Source organism: Schistocerca piceifrons, chromosome X, assembly GCF_021461385.2.
Source record: "Schistocerca piceifrons isolate TAMUIC-IGC-003096 chromosome X, iqSchPice1.1, whole genome shotgun sequence".
NCBI lineage: Eukaryota > Metazoa > Arthropoda > Insecta > Orthoptera > Acrididae > Schistocerca > Schistocerca piceifrons.
The window spans coordinates 520804962-520827354 of NC_060149.1; the positions used below are offsets into that span (position 1 = coordinate 520804962).

At 40.0% G+C, this 22393-nt stretch overlaps 1 protein-coding gene across 2 annotated transcripts in view; it reads left to right on the forward strand.

Annotated features, from left to right (window-relative positions):
* The window catches only part of LOC124721476, a 454829-nt gene that overhangs the window by 369882 nt on the left and 62554 nt on the right, over positions 1 to 22393 (forward strand). For both annotated transcript variants that reach the window (XM_047246471.1, XM_047246472.1), the window contains exons 12-15: positions 2559 to 2618; positions 3739 to 4601; positions 4711 to 4873; positions 17830 to 18014. In XM_047246471.1, coding sequence (XP_047102427.1) covers positions 2559 to 2618; positions 3739 to 4601; positions 4711 to 4873; positions 17830 to 18014 — 1271 coding nt within the window. The remainder of the gene's footprint in view (positions 1 to 2558; positions 2619 to 3738; positions 4602 to 4710; positions 4874 to 17829; positions 18015 to 22393) is intronic.

The following is a 22393-nucleotide window of genomic DNA, read 5'->3' on the forward strand; positions in this document are numbered from 1 at the left end:
TCGGCGAGCAGTCCTTCTGAGTCGTTATGCTAGCCATCTGTCTTCCATGCCTGCTAATCCAGCCCATGACCTTTTTTTCGACGCCTCCTTTGATGTAGGGTATGCAGGCCGCCCCTCCTCCCTACTACCACCGGGAGTCCGCTTCCGTCAACTGCTCCATTCTCTTTCCTTCCGCTTTCCTAAAACCTTCTTGACAAGTTGGGGTACAGCACCGCCTTGGCTCCATCCCCGGATCTGCCTGCTCCGTGACCTTTGTCGATTTCCCAAGGATGGTACCCCTTCACTTGTTTATCGTCGGGCATTTGCTGCTCTATGTGCACAACTGACGGACGCCACATTTATTTACACCAACAGCTCGAAAACATCGTTAGGTGTAGGGAGTGCCTATATTGTTGGCGACACCCGAAATCACTTTCGGCTTCCCGACCAGTGTTCGGTTTATACTGCGGAGCTTTACGCTGTTCTCCAGGCTGTCCGCTACATCCGCCGCCATCAGCGGATACAGTATGTTATCTGCTCAGATTCTCTCAGCTCTCTCCTCAGTCTCCAAGCTCTTTATCCTGTGCACCCTCTGGTCCACCGGATTCAGGACTGTCTGCACTTGCTCCACCTGGGGGGCGTCTCGGTGGCGTTCCTCTGGCTCCCGGGACACGTTGGTATCTGTGGAAATGAGGCGGCCGATATTGCAGCCAAGGCTGCAGTCTCTCTTCCTCGGCCAGCTATTCAATCGATTCCCTTCGCCGATCTACGGAGCATTTTATGTCGACTTGTTGTTCATTTATGGCACACGCATTGGTCGACACTTACCCATAATAAATTGTGGGACGTGAAAGCTCTTCCTTGTGCTTGGACCTCTTCCTCCCGAACGCGTCGTCGGGAGGAGGTAATTTTAACTAGACTCCGGATAGGGCACTGTCTTTTTAGCCTTCGTCATCTCTTAAGCAGCGATCCTCCCCCACTCTGTCCCCACTGTTCTCAGCTGTGGACGGTAAGACACCTTTTAATTGAGTGCCATTATTTTAATCCATTACGCTCCCGTCTACAGTTGTCGCCTGATATATCGTCGATTTTAGCAGATGACACGCGCTCAGCCGACCGCGTTCTCAAGTTAATTAGTGCCAGTGAAATGACGTCAGTCATTTGAAGCTTTTTTTGGGGACAACCAACCCCTTTCTGTTGTGGATTTTTAAGCCTTCCTTCTGCTTTTAGTTTCTCCAATTTTATGACTTTTGTTCCCATTGCTGCTGGTTTTCAATTTCGGTTTTTTACTGTTTCCTAAGTCATGGACCGGGCGCTAATGACCATAGCAGTTTTGCGCCCTAAAACCAAAACAAACAAACAAACAAAAAAATTTCCTCTCGCCCCCCACCCCTCCACACACACACACACACACACACACACACACACACACACACATTCCTCTCCCACCCCCCTGCACCCATTCCTCATGCCCCCTCCACGCCCATTCCTCCCCCCCCCCCCCCCCCCACACACACACACCCATTCCTCTTGCCCGCCCCCCCCCCCCCTCCACACATACACCCATTCCTCTCGGCCAACCACACACACTCACCCATTCCTCTCCCCCCCGCCACACACACACACACACACACACACACACACACACACACACACACACACCCATTCCTCTCACCCCCACCCCCCCACGCCCATTCCTCTCGCCCCCTCCTACCACCCCATTCCTCTCGCCCGCCCCCCCCCCCTACCACGCCCCTACCTCCCTCCCCCCACCACTCCCCACCATGATCTTTCCTCTTGCCACCGACATCTTGGCCCTTCCTCTCGCCTCCCTCCACCGACCCCTTCCTCTTGCCTCTCTCCACCGACCCCTTCCTCTCGCCCCCTACTCCGGCCCTTTCTCTTGCCTCCCTCCACCCTACCTTTTCCTCTGGCCTCCCTCCACCCCACCCCTTCCTCTCATGCCCTCTGCCCCCTCCTTGCACCTGCACCCCCTAGTCATCATACCGCTCTCTCAGCATACAACTAGCACTGCCAGGAGAAACAAACCAAAGACAGAACTGAGTACTACTGAGTGCAAGGACTGTGAGTGAATGAAACAGGTTTGTTTCCCAACAAAACTCAAAGCACATGCCATTGACATTTTCAGTGTCGTGTAAATATCTGCCATGCAATAAAGATAAAGAGATGACTGGGAGTAATTAATGAAACAAAATGAAAGTGCACCAAACAAACCATCAAAGACCACAGGTTCCTTATAACAAAATACTCACAAAATTGTCCCATTTGGCCCACCCAGTCTCTCTTCTTGACTGACCTACCTACTCTTTCTCATCCATCTACAGACTATACATTCAAGTAGCTTGTATTACTATGTTGTGCTATAAATTTATAATGGCATAGGTGTCAGTCTTCTCTGTGATGGAAATTTAGAAACTGACTTGGTCCAGGGATGCTGTATGTAATTTGTTGTGAAATATTCTTTAACAATTAAGATTGACTTCAGTAAGACTATTTCACTTTAAAAACACTGTTCCAGCGTGCATTACATTCTCACAAAAATGTTTGTTTTCTTATAGGTGGTCCAAAGAAAGCAGGTAGCCATAAAAATTCTACTTCAGCTCCTGCAAATGATCTTGGTATGTAAATCTATCTATTTAATTCAGTGCCGTAAAAATATTAACAGTAAACATACAGCAGTGAACTGTTTCATAATATGTGTGTGTGAAACATTGTTTTATATGGAAAGGGATGTTAAAAATCAAATGTTGAACCTGTGTGAATTACTTGATGAGTGATAACCGATGAACTCTTCAAAATCACACTTTATAGAACAATTCAGAAAGCTGAGATGATGTACAACAATGCTCTTTCACAGTTACACAAAATAAACATAGTACAAAGGAGAAGAAGGGGCCACTTAAGTAGGAAAAAGAAATGGTAAATCATTCAGTACACTGCTGTGAAAGCCTCCAACCAATCAACAGTTTCAGGTAGGAGGCAGTTGATATGCACACGAACAAAATATCTCTCTCTCTCTCTCTCTCTCTCTCTCTCTCTCTCTCTCTCTCTCTCTCTCTCTCTCATGCATGCGTGCACACAGAACCTGTAATAGGATCTAAAGAGGAATGGATATGATGAACTGTGGCTTCCCATGCAACAAGGGATATAACAACTGCATTCGTTTCACTCGTATAAAATGAGTGGAGGTAATACGCAGGAAATCGGTGAAGGTGCAATAACATGAAATAATGTCCAGAATGGAGAACTATCATTGTTTGTTCAAAAGTAACAGGAACGAAACTTATGACAATGAAGAAGCCAAATGGTTAAGATGTCTGCTCATGTAAAGCAGGAAAACTGGATATGAGTCCTGATCTCAACAAATTTTCATTATGTCGTCATGACATGTGCATTTGCTTCTTGTTTTAAGTAGCACAGTTTAGGTTCTCTTTTATAAATGGAATTGTAAAATAAGTTAGATACTAACAGAAGATTGACAGCCTCATAATTTGGAATTCTCAAAAAGGACATACCCTACACGTTTATTCTCCATTCTGGATGGTGATACAAAAAATTATAAGGGAAAGTAACCACTGATTCTAGAGAAAAGTGTTCACTGGGGGAATTATTTGCAACTTGTCAGGCAGTAACCATTTATGTGTACTGCTATTAGTACTGAAATTCATCTCTATTTTGCACTGTAATGTTTTATTTATTACTTCCACATTTTGTAAAATAATGATTTTCTTTTTTCAGCACAAAAGAAGGGTAAAGCGCCAGTAATTTCAGCAGTAACATCATTATCACGCTCTCATCAAAATGCTAGCACTGGTCTGCCTATTGGGAGTGATGGGGAGGCTGGTGGGTGTGTACCTACAGATACAGTTCCTGTCGCGTCAGAGGAATCTTCAAGTGTATCTATGAACCTTGGTGCACAGTCGGTCACAAAACCACAAGTGGTAACACCACTGTCCAGTGGATCATTGACTTCAACTCTTGCCATTTCATCAAGAGTTCAAGCTGCTCTGAATGACCTGGCAACAAAACAACCTGTGCCAATTAGTGCACCAGTGCCTGTGAGTGAATTCATAGACACAGAAATAAATAAAATTGAAACAACAAAACGAGCTACCTCGAGTCCACATGGTTTACCTGTGGTATTAGATACATTTTCAGAAAACTTACCGTCTGGTGTGTTGCCTGTAACTGCTGCAGTTGGGACAGCTACAACTAATTCGATGGTACCTTCGGTAGCACTTGTATCGAATGCATTCGTTGGAACTTCAACTGTGGATGCTGTGTTACCTGATAGTGGAGATGGACCAGATGTTTCAGTGGATGCACAAAAAAATCAGCCCATTTCAATGGTTCCAGAAAAGTTTTTAGCGAAACCTTCAACAGTAGGTGAAATCTTTTCTGTAGAGACTGCTTTAGCCCTTGCAACTGGTGTACCAACAGATTCTAGTAAAAAAGCTGCCTCACAACAATCATCTTCTCAGTCATGGAGGGTGATACCGGAAGAATTACCAGAGAATTCATCACCAGCATTGGCTGGTATGACTAGTTCAGGAACGGGAACCACAACTCCTGGAGGAAGTGGGAAACCAGTGTCACATATGGTAATAGCTAAAATGAACCATTTTCTTTTTGCTTGTCAAATGCCATTTTTTAAATAAATTATTTTTGAGAGTTAATGTGATGAAAGTTTCATGGAATAAAACATTGCAGGAATCAGATGCTACAGTAATGAGGGTACTAGTGAAGGAGGTTGTTTGTATTGAACCAGAGGAGCCACCAGAAATGAAAAACGCCAGTGTTTTAACTAAACCAATTTTACACAGTAAAGGAATATCTTGTCGTCCACATCTGCAGTCTCGGTTAACACAGACAGGCAAGTTATGTAGTTTCATACACTACTCATCTTTAATATGAGTATTCAACTAGAGAGGCCCAGCTTGCATTAGTAAAGTGTACAAGAGTGTATGTGATTTTATTACAAAATGCTTGGTGTTATTGCACAATCATTTTATAATTGATCTTTATTTAAATACAAATAATACCTCATCACAGACTCAGTACCCCAAGTTCGATCAGGTATAGAGTTATTGCTCATTATTCTCTCATACAGGTATATAAATTGAGTAAGTGTGATATTCAGATTGAAATATCATTGTTGTGCTTTAAAAATTAAGTATATTCTTGTTAGTACATTTAAATATTAATTTTCCTCCCTTTTGATTGAAACCATGCAATTATGGAAACAGATGAGGAAGACTTACAGTGACTCATTATGTATTCTTGGGATCCACACATTCCCACTGATGACATAGAGTAATTTACCAAGTGGAAGCTCTGCCCCCAGGCTTTCAAAAGATAGGCAGAAGCCCTCCACTTGAACAACAGTCTTGCAACAAGAATATGGAGATTGTGTAGCTCCTAAACTAGGGTTCATGCTGAGGAAAGCTGTGAAACTGTTACCAGTGTGGTCAAATAATTGAGTGCTGGTGAGTCCTAGCGATTCTGTTGTCCCCCGTCAATTGTATCGCAAAATACATGGTTTTGGAAGTTCTAACACACACATTGAGAAAATTGTCAAAATTGACCTCAAGAAACGAAAAGAGACTTGCAAATAACACGCTTTATCAAAAAAATACCTTTAGCAAGCAAGGAACTTGTTACTAGCTGAAAGTAATGACACATTTGTGTCCTTATTTCATCTAATCATTCATGAAACTTGTGTTATGTGGTGACGCATTCAAGTGCACTCTAGTGAGACATTAACAAACTTAGCATTGTGTTACTACAATGGAAAAAATCACCAATGCCAGAAACACAGTACTACCTGTAATACTATGAGATGTTAAACACTGAATAATGATACATCAGATCATAATAAGGGAGATACAGAGTCTTGACAGTAAGGGTTCAATGACTCTGTTGAGTCCCTTTCGTTACATGAAGTGGGACATTGAAATCGCATTGAGACTGCTATGATTTCTCTTTAGCTCAGCTTGTTGAGGCTTGCAGAAACCCATAAGAGCTGTAATCTGTAGAAGTGATACCTCCAGATCTGTACTACATGGAGCTAATTGGCATTTAAAGGCACAGCCTTGTGTCTCACATGTGTTTCAAAAACGTCACTCTGTGTTGACAGCTCTAAAATCTTGACTGTCATTAGTCAAATCCATGTCAAAATATTTGAGGTGCTTCCTGATAATTTAAATTCTGCAAAAAATTATTGGAGCCACTTCTGGCCATACATAAGTTAATGCAAATATGTAACGAAAACAGTTTTGTGGTGTTAGAGTACAGAATAAGTGGTGTGCTGTTTGACGCAGTCACATCTATTCAGTACCTAGGTGCAATGCGTCAAATGGAGTGAGCATGTAAGGTCAGTTGTGGTGAAGCAAATGGGTGATTTCAGCTTATTGGCATATTTGTAGGTAAGTGTACATAATCTATAAAGGAGATCACATGCAGAATACTTGTACGACGCAATATTGAGTACTAGGAGGGTTTGGGATCTCCACAAAGTCAGATTAACCCTTTGGCTGTTGCAGACTTGTTTGCTATGTGTTGAGCTGAGCACTGCATCACTGTCACCTAATGTGTGTACCTCTGCTGAGTAGCCTGTGTTTGGACACCTACCTGGGCTGGGGCTACCAATGCAACCTGTCTCAGCCTGTGCTGTGTATTTCTTCTGTCACTCTAGAATTTGTCACCTTAGACAAACATTATTGTAGGTGTAAAAATTATTTTTGCCTTTGAGAGTTGTCTGAAAATTAACAGTTGTTATGAATCTGGAGAGGTTTACAGATGGCTTTTCATTAAATAGTTTCTGATGTGATTTCAGTAACTCATACTCAAAGTGACGTGTTGCTTACAGTACTTATAACTACAAGTTGGTAACACCTACTCTACTACATGTATTCTTTGCTCTAAAAAATAAAGAAGTAAACAAATTTGATGTTAGTTGAGAGTATGTTTCTGGATCAGACATTGTCAGTTACTTTCTGGTCACTGTTGATTATACTTTTTTGTTGCATGTGAGGGATGAAAGCAATCAGTAATACAACTTCCGTTTGTGGTATTTTTGTAGCCAATAGCATCCTGTGAACAAAATACACTGATCACCTTTGACATTGGTCTGACATATTTGGATTCACTGTGGACCATGTTTTAAACTTTTTAACTGCACTTTTATTGTGTCATGAGACTTGATTATATTGTTTAGCCGAATTTTTTGAGCTACTTGATTCTAATTTTAACAGCTGTGACAGACGGTCATGCAAACAAACAAATTATGGATGCCTTGTCAGGCATTTCCAAATGGCCTGTACATAAAGTTTAAAAGGATATATCATCTCAACCTACATAAAACTGACCAGCTTACAAAGTTAACATCATTTACAGATCAATTAATGTTATACCTTAATATATTTATGTACAGGTTAAAAACAATTTAGCCAGCGCACAAAAGATGAAATAAATAGAAAAAGAAATTTGGCTAAACAATGAAATCAAGTCTATTTATGCCAAAACGCAAGCAATAAATGAGGAAGTACATAAAGCACATCATAATGTTATGAAAGTTTGGAATAATACTACTGTTTCTATTCTGATAGCAAGTTGAAAATTGTACATATATAGAAAAAAATTTAAAAAAAGAACTCACTGAAGAAAGTTTGCAAATTTAAAAACTAAACAAACACCTAACACAGCCACAAATTACATCCAGTATAACGATAAAATCACTTCTGTCCGAGGCTAATCAACCTCACTGACACTGTTTTGCATAGAAAAGCAATAAAACTGATTGAACAACATCTGAAACACATCACCAGCATGCAAATAAATGACAAATACATGGGAAACCTTATAACTGAGTCTGAAGGCTTGCTCTCTCTCTCTCTCTCTCTCTCTCTCTCTCTCTCTCTCTCTCTCTCTCTCTCTCTCTCACACACACACACACACACACACACACACACACACACACACACACGCTCTCACACACACAAGTTAGGTGAAGTTGGGCCTGAAGAGAGAGCTAGTTGATAATGAAATCAATAACAATAACACAAGTGAAAGAAAACACAGTAAACCAAAACAATGCAGATTCCATACCACTGAGAAAACTTTAAAAGAAACTTCAGGAACACAACACCATCATCACATGAGCAGATTAAGAAAATGCAGTGGATCTCATGGATAAAAAGCAATACATCAGTCAGATGCAAGGCCATCAGTAAAAACAAACACAAAACTAAAATCGGATCTAACTAACACATTTCAAGTGAAGTTGAGCAACACTCAGAAAGACATTTAACATACACTAGAAGACAAGGGAAAAAAACTGGTATAGACAAAGCCCAGTGCATTTACCCTCCAATGCCTACCAAACATAGACAAGGAAAACTGCAACGTCAGTGCAAATTGTGAATTACAGAAATGCATCCACATACCCACTTGCAAGAGACATGTTGAAATTCTTATTAAAAAACTGAAAATGACAATATGATACAACTATATTTTCCCCTTTCTTTCTCCCTCTCTTTTCCCCTCTTTCCCCCATTCTTTCTCCCTCTCTTTCTCCCCTCTCTTTTCCCCTATTTCCCCCATTCTTTCTCACTCTCTTTTCCCCTATTTCCCCCATTCTTTCTCACTCTCTTTTCCCCTATTTCCCCCCATTCTTTCTCACTCTCTTTTCCCCTATTTTCCCCATTCTTTCTCTCTCTCTTTTCCCCTCTTTCCCCCATTCTTTCTCTCTCTCTTTTCCCCTCTTTCCCTCTTTCCCCCTTTCCTTCTCCCTCTCTTTTCCCCTCTTCTCCCGCTTTCTTTCTCCCTCTGTTTCCCCATTGCTTTCTCCCTCTCTTTCCCCCCTTTCCTTCTCCCTCCCTTTCCCCCTTTCCTTCTCCCTCCCTTTCCCCCTTTCCTTCTCCCTCTCTTTCCCCCTTTCCTTCTCCCTCTCTTTCCCCCTTTCCTTCTCCCTCTCTTTCCCCCCTTTCCTTCTCCCTCTCTTTCCCCCTTTCCTTCTCCCTCTCTTTCCCCCTTTCCTTCTCCCTCTCTTTCCCCCTTTCCTTCTCCCTCTCTTTCCCCCTTTCCTTCTCCCTCTCTTTAACCCTCTTTCCCACTTTTTCTCCCTCTCTTTCCCCCTTTCTTTCCCCCCTCTTTCCCCTTTTCTTTCTCCCTCTCTTTTCCCCTCTTTCCACCTCTTTTCCCCTCTTTCCACCTCTTTCCACCTCTTTTCCCCTCTTTCCACCTCTTTTCCCCTCTTTCCACCTCTTTTCCCCCTCTTTCCACCTCTTTTCCCCTCTTTCCACCTCTTTTCCCCTTTCTCTCTCCCCTTCTTTCTCCCTTTCTCGCTCCCTCTCTTTCCCCCCTTTCTCGCTCCCTCTCTTTCCCCCCTTTCTCGCTCCCTCTCTCTCCCCCTTTCTCTCTCTTTCTCTCTCCCCCTTTCTCTCTCCCCCTTTCTCTCTCCCCCTTTCTCTCTCCCCCTTTCTCTCTCCCCCTTTCTCTCTCCCCCTTTCTCTCTCCCCCTTTCTCTCTCCCCCTTTCTCTCTCCCCCTCCCTCTCTTCCCCCTTTCCCCCCTCCCTCTCTTTCGCCCCCTTTCCCCCCTCCCTCTCTTTCGCCCCCTTTCCCCCCTCCCTCTCTTTCGCCCCCTTTCCCCCCTCCCTCTCTTTCGCCCCCCTTTTCCCCCTCCCTTTCTTTCCCCTTCACTCTCTTTCCCTATCCTCGCCCTCTCTCCCTCTTTTTCCCCTCTCCTCCCCCCTCTCCCTCTGTTTCCCTCACCTCCCCCTCTCCCCTCTACCTCTCTCGCTCTCCCCCCTTCTCCTCTCCCCCCTTCTCCTCTCCCCCCATCTCCTCTCCCCCCTTCTCCCCTCCCCCTTTCTCCCCTCCCCCTTTCTCCCCTCCCCCCTTCTCCCCTCCCCCCTTCTCCCCTCCCCCTTTCTCCCCTCCCCCCCTTCTCCCCTCCCCCCTTCTCCTCTACACCCTCTTCTCCTCTACACCCTCTTCTCTCCCACCTCCCCTCTCCCACCCTTTCCACCCACCGTTCCCTGTTTCAGGTCCCCACTTGCCCCCCTTCCCCCCTCCGGTCACCGCCCCCCTCTACCCCCTCTAGTCTTTTCTCCTCTTTATCTCGCTCTCGCTCCCCCCCCCCCCCCCCCCCCCCCAATCTCCCGCTCCTACACCGAGCGAGGGGTGCAGTTGCTAGTGGCTAGAACACTAGACTCGCATTCGGAAGGACGGTGGTTCAATCCCACGCCACCTATCCCGGGAGGGGGGGATGTGGAGAGTGAGTGGTGGAGGAGGGTTGAGGCGGAGAGGGGGAGGAGGTTGTGGTGGAGAGGGAGAGGAGCTGGGGGGTTGCGGCAGAGGGTGGGTGCAGGTTGTGGTGCAGGGGGAGTGGATTGAGGCAGAGAGGGAGAGGGGTTAGGGGTTGTGGCGGAGAGGGGGAGGGATGTGAGGTGGAGAGGGAGAGGAGGAGGGGGAGGTGAGGCAGAGAGTGAGAGGGGGAGCCGAGTGTGAGTTAGGTTGTTTGGGGGAGGAGACCAGACAGCGAGGTCATCGGATTATAGAAGGACAGGGAGGGAGGCCGTGCCCTTTCAAAGGAACCATCCTGGCATTTGCCTGGAGCGATTTAGGGAATTTACGGAAAACCTAAATCAGGGTGGCCAGGCACGGGATTGAACCGTCATCCTCCCATATGCGAGTCCAGTGTGTTAGCCACTGCAACGCCTCACTTGGTGTTTAACGTGTAATTCCAATAAAGTTCTTGGAAGTTTGTCTAAAGTGAGATTCAGCTTAAAGATACACATTAAGAGGTACAGCAAAATAGAAAATATGACAAGTACTGTGCCACACAACAGCAATACCCAGTTGCTGTTTGTGTACTGGTTAGTTTTTATGTTTTCACTGTGCCCATAGTCCGCCAGCCACCCGCCAGTGTGTGGCAGATGGTACTTCTAGTACCTCTATCAGTCCTCCCTTCTATTCCAGTCTTGTATTGTTCGTGGAAAGAAAGATTGTCGTTATTCCTCTGCATGGGCTCTAATCTCTCTGATTTTATCCTCATGGTCTCTTCGTGAGATATACGTAGGAGGGAGCAATATACTGCTTGACTCTTGGGTGAAGGTATGTTCTCGAAACTTCAACAAAAGCCCGTACCGAGCTACTGAGCGTCTCTCCTGCAGAGTCTTCCACTGGAGTTTATCTATCATCTCCGTAATGCTTTCGCAGTTACTAAATGATCCTGTGACGAAGCGCGCTGCTCTCCGAGGAGTCTTCTCTATCTCTTCTATCAACTCTATCTAGTACGGATCCCACACTGGTGAGCAATATTCAAGCAGTGGGCGAACAAGTGTACTGTAACCTACTTCCTTTGCTTTCGAATTGCATTTCCTTAGGATTCTTCCAATGAATCTCAGTCTAGCATCTGCTTTACCGACGATCAACTTTATATGATCATTCCATTTTAAATCACTCCTAAGGCCTACTCCCAGATAATTTATGGAATTAACTGCTTCCAGTTGCTGACCTGCTATATTGTAGATAAATGATAAGGAATCTTCCCATGTATTCACAGCCCATTACACTTGTCTATATTGAGATTCTATTGCCATTCCCTGCAACATAATTCGTTGCAGATCCTCCTGCATTTCCGTACAATTTTCCATTGTTACAACCTCTCGATATACTACAGCATCATCCACAAAAAGCCTCAGTGGACTTCCGATGTTATCCATAAGGTCATTTATGAATATTGTGAATAGCAACAGTCATGCAACACTCCTTTGTGGCACACATGAAATCACTCTTACTGCGGAAGACTTCTCTCCATTGAGAATTACATGCTGCGTTCTGTTATCCAGGAACTCTTCAATTCAATCACACAATTGGTCTGATAGTCCATATGCTCTTACTTTGTTCATTAAACAACTGTGGGTAACTGTATCAAACGCCTTGCGGAACTCAATAGTGCGAGCTGGATTTCATACAATCGTCTTTTTCGAAACCCGTGGTGATTCCTACAGAGTAGATTTCTATTCTCCAGAAAAGTCGTTATACTCGAACATAATATGTGTTCCAAAATTCTACAACTGATCGACGTTAGAGATATAGGTCTATAGTTCTGCACATCTGTTCGACGTCCCTTCTTGAAAACAGAGGTGATGAGTGCCCTTTTCCAATCCTTTGGAATGCTACGCTCTTCTAGAGACCTACGGTACACCGCTGCAAGAAGGGGGGCCAAGTTCCTTCTCGTACTCTGTGTAAAATCGAACTGGTATCCCATCAGTTCCTGCGGCCTTTCCTCTTTCGAGAGATTTTAATTGTTCTCCTATCCCTATGTCATCTATTTCGATATCTACCATTTTGTCATCCGTGCGACAATCAGATTAGATTAGATTAGATTAGATTAATACTTGTTCCATAGATCATGAATACAACACTTCGTAATGATGTGGAAAGTGTCAGGTTAATAAAAGATGTCTGTACAAGATATTACATTACACAAAATATTGCATGACACTAATGTTTAAGTTTTTTTTCCCTTAATTTATATCTAAAAATTCTGCCGATGAGTAGACGAAATTCTTTTAATTTATTTTTAAATGTTAGTTGGCTGTCTGTCAGGCTTTTGATGCTGTTTGGTAGGTGACCAAAGACTTTTGTGGCAGCATAATTTACCCCTTTCTGTGCCAAAGTCAGATTTAACCCTGCATAGTGAAGATAATCCTTTCTCCTGGTGTTATAGCTATGCACACTGCTATTACTTTTGAACTGGGTTGGATTATTAACAACAAATTTCATAAGTGAATTTATATACTGTGAGGATCCCTAGATCCTTAAATAGATGTCTGCAGGATGACCGTGGGTGGGCTCCAGCAATTATTCTGATTACACGTTTTTGAGCAATGAATACTTTTCTACTCAACGATGAATTACCCCAGCATATGATGCCACACAAAAGCAGTGAATGAAAGTAGGCATAGTAAGCTAATTTACTGAGATTCTTATCACCAAAATTTGTAATAACCCTAATAGCATACGTAGCTGAGGTCAGACGTTTCAGCAGACCATCAATGTGTTGATTCCAGTTTAACCTCTCATCTATGGACACACCTAAAAATTTTGAAAATTCTACCTTAGCTACAGACTTGTGTTCAAAGTCTATATTTATTACTGGAGTTGTGTCATTTACTGTACGGAACTGTATATACTGTGTTTTATCAAAATTTAAAGAGTGTCTGTTTGCTGAGAACCACTTAATAATTTTGTGAAAGACATCATTTACAATTACATCACTTAGTTCTTGGTTTTTGGATGTTATTACTATACTTGTATCATCAGCAAAAAGAACTAATTTTGCATCTTCATCAATGTGGAATGGTAAGTCATTAATGTGTATCAAGAACAGTAAATGACCTGAGACCAAACCCTGTGGGACCCTGTACTTGATAGCCCCCCAGTTTGAGGAATCAGCTGTTGTTTTAACATTACATGAACCACTTATTTCACCTTTCTGCATTCTTCCAGTTAAGTATGAATTAAACCATTTGAACACTCCCCCCCTCAAACCATAATGATTTAGGTTATCTAAAAGAATTCCATGATTTACACAATCAAACACCTTTGAGAGATCACAAAAAATACCAATGGGTGATGTCCTGTTATTCAGGGCATTTAATATTTGATCAGTGAAAGCGTATATAGCATTTTTGTTGAAAAGCCTTTCTGAAAACCAAACTGACATTTTGTTAGTACTTTATTTTTACAAATATTGGAGGCTACTCTTGAATACATTACTTTCTCAAAAATTTTTGATAGAGTTGTCAGAAGAGAGATGGGCGGTAGTTGTCGACATCCGACATATCCCCCTTTTTATGCAATGGTTTTACAATGGCATATTTCAGTCTATCGGGGAAAATACCCTGCTCCAAAGAGCTATTACATACGTGGCTGAGAATCCTACTTACCGGTGGGGAACAAGCATTAAGTACCTTGCTGGAAATGCCATCAATTCTGTAAGAGCTTTTACTTTGCAGTGACTTTATTATTTTACTGATTTCAGAGGGAGAGATTGGTGGAATTACAGTTGTTTCAAACTGCACAGGTATGGCCTCTTCTATTAGTAGCCTTGCCTCTTCTAGTGAAGATCTAGATCCTATTTTCTCCACAACATTTAAAAAATGATCATTGAAAATATTTTCAATTTCTGGTTGTTCGTTAGTACACTTGTCATTCAGTTTTATGGCAGTAAAGTCTTCCTGTGCTCTTGGTTGCCCTGTTTCCCTTTCAATAATATTCCAAATTGCTTTAATTTTATTATCAGAGTTACTGATCTCAGACATGAAACACATGCTTCTGGACTTTTTAATAACTTTTCTTAGTACCACACAATAGTTTTTATAATATTGAACAATTTCGGGGTCAGTACTCCCTCTTGCTGTTAGATACAGTTCTCTTTTACGGTTGCAAGATATTCTTATTCCTTTAGTTAGCCAAGATTTTTTTATATGTTTTCTTGGAATTATGTTTAACTATTTTCTTGTGAAAACAATTTTCAAATACCCTTAAAAATGTATCGTGAATTAGTTATATTTCAAGTTTGCATTGGGTTCCTTATACACTTCATCCCAGTCTAGCTGCTTTAGGCTTTCCCTAAAGTTTACAATATTTATATTGTTAATTGAATGCACTGCTTTGAAAGTCTGATTTGATATACTGCATGGAGCTATGTCGTGTACTGTAAGTAGCTGTGCACCATGATCTGAAAGACCATTCTCAACAAGATAAGCATTTATGTCCTTAAACTTATCTTGGTCTATAAAAAAGTTATCTATCAATGTACTGCTGTTCTTTGTTATCCGAGTAGGAAAATCAATGACAGAGCTCAAATTGAAAAAACTGAGTAATACTACATGGTCATTCTTTCTATTACACTCTTTCAGGGAATCAACATTGAAACCCCTACAAATGACAATTTGCTTCCCCTGTCTGACAGATAGCACAAAAAACATCCACGTTTTCTAGAAATAGCTGGAAATTCCCTGAGGGGGACCTATACACTGTTACAATTATGAAAGTGCCATCATTTAGTTTAAGTTCAGTGGCACATGCTTCCAGATGTTGCTCTACACACAATTTTTTTAGTTTCTAAATTTTTTACACTGTGGAAGCTTTTGACATATATGGCAACTCCTCCTCTCATCATATTATCTCTACTTACATGTGCAGCTAATTTGTACCCATTGATGCTAACCTTTTGCATATCAGTGACAATCTTCTAAACAAAGCAGAAGCTCATCAATTTTATTCTTCGATCCCCCAATATTTTGATGAAATACACTAACATTATTTTTCACTTTACTTTTGTGAGTATCTAGATAAGGAACTACAGTGCAGTCTTCCTCTATGAAACAGCTTTGGAAAAAGACATTTGGTATTTTGGCCTTTAGTCTGTCATCCTCTTTTTCAGTACCATTTTGGTGACAGAGTGTCTGGACATTTTGTTTTGATCCACCTACCGCTTTGACATAAGACCAAAATTTCTTAGGATTTTCTGCAAAGTCTAATTTTGGAATAGTCTACCAAATGCACACATTAAAATCTTGAATATGGCTGGAGGCAGCAACTGTAATGTACTCTTTGTGTAGGAAAATGTGAAAAAGAAAACCAGCCAAATCATTTGCAGTAGTACAAGGTTTATGAAAACTACTTCACCTAGGTTTCAGTATCTTAAAAACACATTCACAAGTTGCATTTGTGAAGCACTTTCTCATGACAGTCAGTGTGATATTTTGTGGTTTTGTTGTTATAGAAGTGAATTTTATCTTCTTTTGTGCTTTATATTGTGTACCTCTTCAACATTGTGTAACCATCATTAATCATTGATCCTTCTAAAGATGATGTTTTTAGGGATGTCTAAATGTAGATCAAGGAGTTTTTGATAACTCCTGTACTATTGCAACTCATTTGTCTGTTTTTTCACTGTTTCGTACCCAAGGAAAAGCACACATGGAATTCTTCTTTTTTAAAAGAAGCATTTTGTTTGTAGTAAGAAAATAAAACTAGTTTTGCACAAATAAGAAGACCAAGAAAGGCAGTGTGTTATCTTTTCTGTTTGTATGGGTATTTTTATTAACAAACTTGTAATGCAAAAGCTTCAGTTTTCTTTACTATCCAACCTAGCTGAGACCAGACTACAACCATATTAAGGACAGTCATCCTTGAGGGTCTCATGTCAGCTCCAGCAGATATTTATGACTAAAGGAAAATGGGTTGAATTTGTTGTGGCAGTGAAAGAAAACTTATGAGTATATATTTAAGAATGTTAGTCTGTCTATCTGTCTCTGCCCGTGGTGCTTTAAATGAGGTGTTATGGAACAGATTTTAGAATCCATATGAATGGAATACATACTCTGTTGTGAATAGTAAATAAACGTTGGCCTTTAGTGAAAAAGGGTAGTATCAATGGGTAGGATTGTGCATGTGACCTCTCTGATCACTTGCATTGTTTGTAGTAATAAAATGATGTGCAATATTTGTGTTCAGTACTGTGTTTCTTATAGACATACACAAGTTTTTAAGCCTGAGAACTAGTAATTACAGTTAGATATTTAAATTTTAATGATGTAATTTAGAGTAAGAAAAAGTAGAACTGTCAAAATAAATGTAGTCACAGGAACACAACAGTTATTTATGGTTTTGAAAATAGTTGGAATTTTAGTGAGCAGCACTCAGGGGCAGATTAATGAAGTTTTGTGGGAGGGGGCAGTGGTCTAGAATAGAAAGAAGACCCAGGGGCCTCTCCTTGAAAGTTGAGGAAAGTAGACTTCAAAAACTACCGCTTTAAGCTGTTTTGATGCTTTAAAATACCAAACAATTGCAAAAATGTGTTTTATTTTAGACAAAAAGTTTTAATTTTCTTCAAATGTATAGTATTTGGAACCTTTTTCTGAGTAACCTCTTTCATATAATTTTTAACACACAGCAACAAGCTCATAAGCCTTTTGTTAACACAAAGTTGATAAGCAAATGAAAGGCAAATAAACTGAAATTATAATAAAATACTTTTCAAACTGTAGTTCTTAATTTGTTGACAGTTATATTTTTACCAGTTTTGTTCAAAAATGTATATATTTATCTTATGAAAATTATAATTGTAAAGCATGCTGCTGTGGCAGATTTGAAAGCCCTGTTAATATTTGGCACTCACAATTCAAACAGAAGGGGGGCACAAAGTCACTGGGACAGGCAGTACATTCTCTCAGGCACACAAAGTAAGATGGCTTGAGAAATACTGAATGAACTAAATCCACTGACCACGACTCTGCGTTCATGTGCTTAACTTTGGCGCAGATTACAAAAATTGTTGTTTGATTTTAATGTAGTTTCAACTCACAGAGGAGGCTATCACCCTCTCCACCACCACCACCACCACCACCACCACCACCACCACCACCACTACACCCCCCCCCCCCTCACCCTCTTTTAATCCATCCTTGGCAGCACTTAATGCAGGTGTGGCAGAAATAAGCTCCTACATTTTTAAAAGCAATAAAATAAGTTTAAACAAGGAACACACAATTATCTTATTTGTTGAAAGTATAGACAACAAAACTGAGATGGCTCACCTGACCAGCCCATGGTGTTAATTGAAAATGATAATGACAATACCACAGGTAAGCAGATGCATATCCCACCACACTACCCACTGCAGTTATGAGAGTTACTTCTGCCACCTTTCTATAGCAATACATTTTTATTTTATTTGGTTTAAATTTTCTAAGCATATTATTCTATTTTTATTTATTTATTATTATTATTATCTTTTTTTTTTCCAGATCTGACGCTGACGAAACTGCCTTTTGTACCTATACCAGTACCAGTTCCAATATATGTCCCATGCCCAATGCATATGTTTACTTCACTTTTTCCAGTACCTATGCCATTCCCACTTCCTATTCCAGTTCCAACCATAATACCCACTACAAAAAACACATTGGAGGAATTAATAACTGAGATAAAGGTAAGCTCAAATATGTACTGTGTGTTGTGAATATTAGTAATGGTAATTATTAACTGTGTTAATTTAAGTTGTTCATAGTATGTTCCTTACAGTAGAACATTACTTAGAGCAACATTTAGTATACCTCAAACCGTACTAACATTTTACAGATGTCATATAAGTAATGGGCTCACTGAGGAAATTTTTGACGATTGTGAAGCTGTTAATACGGCAGCTTTGGCATTATTTTCATGTAGATTAGTTTAATCTTTGGATCATCAGTGGTGTGATGAATGATGGTTTCGTGGAAATGTTACTTGAAACTATCAGATACCTGAATTGACACTTGCACATTATTGTTTTTGTATAGTAATACTTGAAAGTTGTATCTAACTATGGTAGCCATGTGGGGGGATTGCAGTCAGTGATCAGCATTTTTCGTAACTCCCCACCTTCTGAGACAACAGATGGAAAAAAAAGTTTGTGAAAATATGAGGACTGACTTTAATGTGGAACACATTTGGACAGCTGCAGGCGTGAAGAATTTTTGGTGTCAAGTATTCACTGCCCTCAGTCAACATTTCCATGGTACCATATACTTTGATACTGAAAACTATAATTATTGGAAAGTTGTCTGCTTGCATTCAGTGGTGTCATGATACTCTCAAAAAGTTTAATAGTTGAAGCAAGTGATTTTTGTTACTGATAGTTCATCAGATGCGTGAAGAAATTAAAATATTACTGGGGATGATTGTTTCCATAAACAGAATTGTGAGGCTGTGTACATATTACCCCTAATAACAGAAGGGGAAAGAAGAGTTGTCTGATTCCTTCTTACAAAAGTCTGACTGCACAATTGTAACAGCTGGCTCTGTTGTGTAAGATACATCATTGATAATACACTGCACCATTCACAGTGATGAGGACTCAAATCCTTACCTATTATGCTGATTGATCTTTTGTAGGATTTCCCAAAATTGCTGTAACTGAAAAAACCTCAAGATACTGCACATACAGACACATATCCTTTTCTTATGACATTGCTACACCATTAAAACTGAGATATTATTTATTCAACATCTAAAAGGGAGAATTAACATTTCACTGTAAATAATGTATGTATGTATAAATCTGTAGAGTTGGAAATTTGTGAATTGTTTGGTAGCTAAGTGTGGAAGGATGATAAATGTCCTAGAGCATTATAAATTGTTATGCATCATATTTACAAACCAATGCAGAAGTCTCTTTCAGTGAAGGCAAAGCAAAGCAAGTTTTTTGCGGCTTGACAATAAAGTTACGTTCAATGGAAAATTCTGGTTGGAATAGCAGCAATTGTGTGAGAAAAGATAAAACACCCGTGCTGTGTACAGTACATATTCAGCTTCATGTCTGTGTGCAGTGCAGTGTAATGCCCAGAGCTTTCTCTAGATGATGTGTAGCTATCCATACCAGTATCTGTATGCCATAAAGTTCATCTAGATAAGTGGTAGTCATCTTTCTTATACCTAGTTAGCGTTAGTAGCAAAATTATCTAACTGCCCACCAGTTCCACAGTAATGGTGATTTATAAACAAGGGAAATAACATTATTTCATAAAATTTATAAAACAGAGTTAAAGCAAGAGCATTTATATTACCAAACAAATATCACAGAACCCGAAACTAGTTGTTGGCTGCCTATCTAACAGTTTCTAGGAGCAAAAAAAATTGATTTTCAAATTTTTTCCTTCATTACTGAACAAATTTAAATCTTTAAAATGCTTTCATAATCTCTTCATTAAGTGGTATTTTGTTTTAATACAATAAGAGAAATGTTACAGTTAAAACTGTGTTTGTCTTGAGGTAACGTAACTGGCAGTGTGCAAATACCTGGACTTAATTCATCCAATGTTTGTGAATGAGAACATTTAGCAACTGCCAACAAAATTTACACATAATTTAAAATCTTCATCAAACTTTTGCTCACTGACACTTCCACAGAATTATGAAAGGATAAAAGTTTATAGCTTACTACTTTTTCACTGTCATGTGGTAACACTTCAGCATCAGACACAACATTCTAATATATTACTTCTTCACTGCTGATTCTATTCACAACACTGTTTACAGACCTTACCCACATACAACACTGAATGTATTTGCAAAATTATATCATTGTATGATGCACATTTCAGGAAATATGACTTCATGAATTTTGAGATGAGTAGGAAACTTGTTTATGCTTAAAATGGAGTACGAATTACCCAGACCATATTCATCCTGTTTTTCACAATGGAGCACTTAGTGACTTCCAACATACTTTAAGGATAATTTCAAACCTGTCCTAAACTTCTTTATCATTTTTGTACATGCTTAATGTCAGATATTTAACACATTAACTCATTTGTAAAGTAAGCATATGTTTAAAAAAAATTTTATACATGGGAGTTCGGTTCTTTAAAGACTCAGGGTTTTCATGCTGTAATAATAATTACTTAACAAATACTTTGTCCTATATTCAAGAACACTGGCAGGATAAATCTTCAGAAAACAACTTACTGTTGTTAAATCTCTCTCTTTATTTGTACTTTGCTTACATAGAAGCATGAAATCTGATGAATTTGAATTTAGGTAATTAAATTATTAAAGAGATACCTGAGGCTGGTGCTGGAAAACTAAATACCGGCTATTGGCTCAGTTTTTTAAAAGGTTTGAACAAACATCTCCTCTTTCAGAAATATTCAGGCAGTTTCCTTCTTTGGTCATAATGTGGCTAATAGCACCAAAGCCAGATTCCACAACAATGAGGCAGGCATTTTTTTTATTTTTCCAAAGGTTTTCATATCTACCACAATAGAATTGATGTTTACTTTCTTCAGCGTATCTAATTTCTAGGTCGTCGTCTTAACAAGTTGTATCAGCCTCTTCATCAGTGTTTGTGGTAAAAGGATTTTCCATCCAGTCTTGCACCTTCAGTTTTAAAATATGTTCAATTTTTTTTTCTGTGTCCTGTTTAACTGCATTGAGGTGGCTACTAAATATATCAATATCCTTTGGAGGTGTATCATTTTCTATAGATGATAATTTAGGAAATTGATAGAACTCTCTCTTCAATAGATGATAATGAAGTTTGTCAATACATGCACTATTTTGGTAGCCTGTAAGAGATTTATTGGCTCCAAGAAGCTGCAAATTGACACTGTTAAATGTCTTGAAAATATCTGCCAAATAAAATGCATCATTGTTTATTGTTTTCAAATGTTGATGCAGATTGGTTTCATTATTCCACTCAAAAATTGTTGACACTGTCATACAATGTTACAAAATGATTCAAAAATGTTCCGTTTGACAGCCATCGAACTTCTGTGTGCAAAAGTAATCTAATAAAATATTCAGTGCTGTCTTGTTAAAGCTGTCTAAACATTCTATCATATTTCGAATTGTATTTAATCCTTTTACAGCTGAGTTGTTATATTTCACAATGAATGGTAACTTGCTGTTAGATGTTTTCCTCCAAGGCCTGTGCACTATGCAACGAGTGAATAAATTATTTGATACTACTTCCTTCAAATAAACAATAAATACATGATAGCGATGTACCATTGATGGTGCTCCACCAGTAGCATGTCTTTATATTACTCAAAGGAATATTGTTCTTTATATCGTATGATTCCACAGCATTAGAAGTCGACAATCATTTTGTTTTTGTAATGAGATATATTGTGGATAATATTACTTCTCATAGTGCATTCTTTTCATCAAAATAATGTACATATGCCATCAATAAAGCATTATTATCTGCAGTGGTAGAGTCATACATCTGCATGGAAAATTAAGAGTTCTGAAGAATACTTAAAAGTTATTTTTCCCCAACATTAGCTGCCATTGCTATTTCTTGTGGGCAACATTTTTAAAATTTTAAGTGTTCACTGATCAGCCAAAACATTATGACCATTGCTCACTGTGATGTTAGCTGCCACCTGGTGGCATTGAGGGCACATGATATCCGGGGGGGGGGGGGGGGGGGGGGAGTAGTATGTAAATGGAGTATGCACAGACGGGAGCTCACCTTAGCGAACATGTCTGCAAGTGGTGAAATCCATTGAGATATGCAACTGTCAGACAGCATGTTGTTATTACTCAGAGCCTGTGAACAAGATCTCAAAACTGGTTAAGCTTGTTGAATGTTCACTTACTGCTGTCATGTGCATGTACAGAAAGAGGTAGATGTACAGTGAAACCACCACTACGTGATAAATGGTTGGACATCCAGGACTCTTCACAAAACATGTGGTTTGGAGGTGTGGCTGCTCTGTCTGTAAAGTAGGATAGATGATGATCTGTGGCATCTCTGCTGAAAGAACACAATGCTGGTGCACACACAAGTGTTTTGGAGCACATGTTCATCATACATTGTTGAAC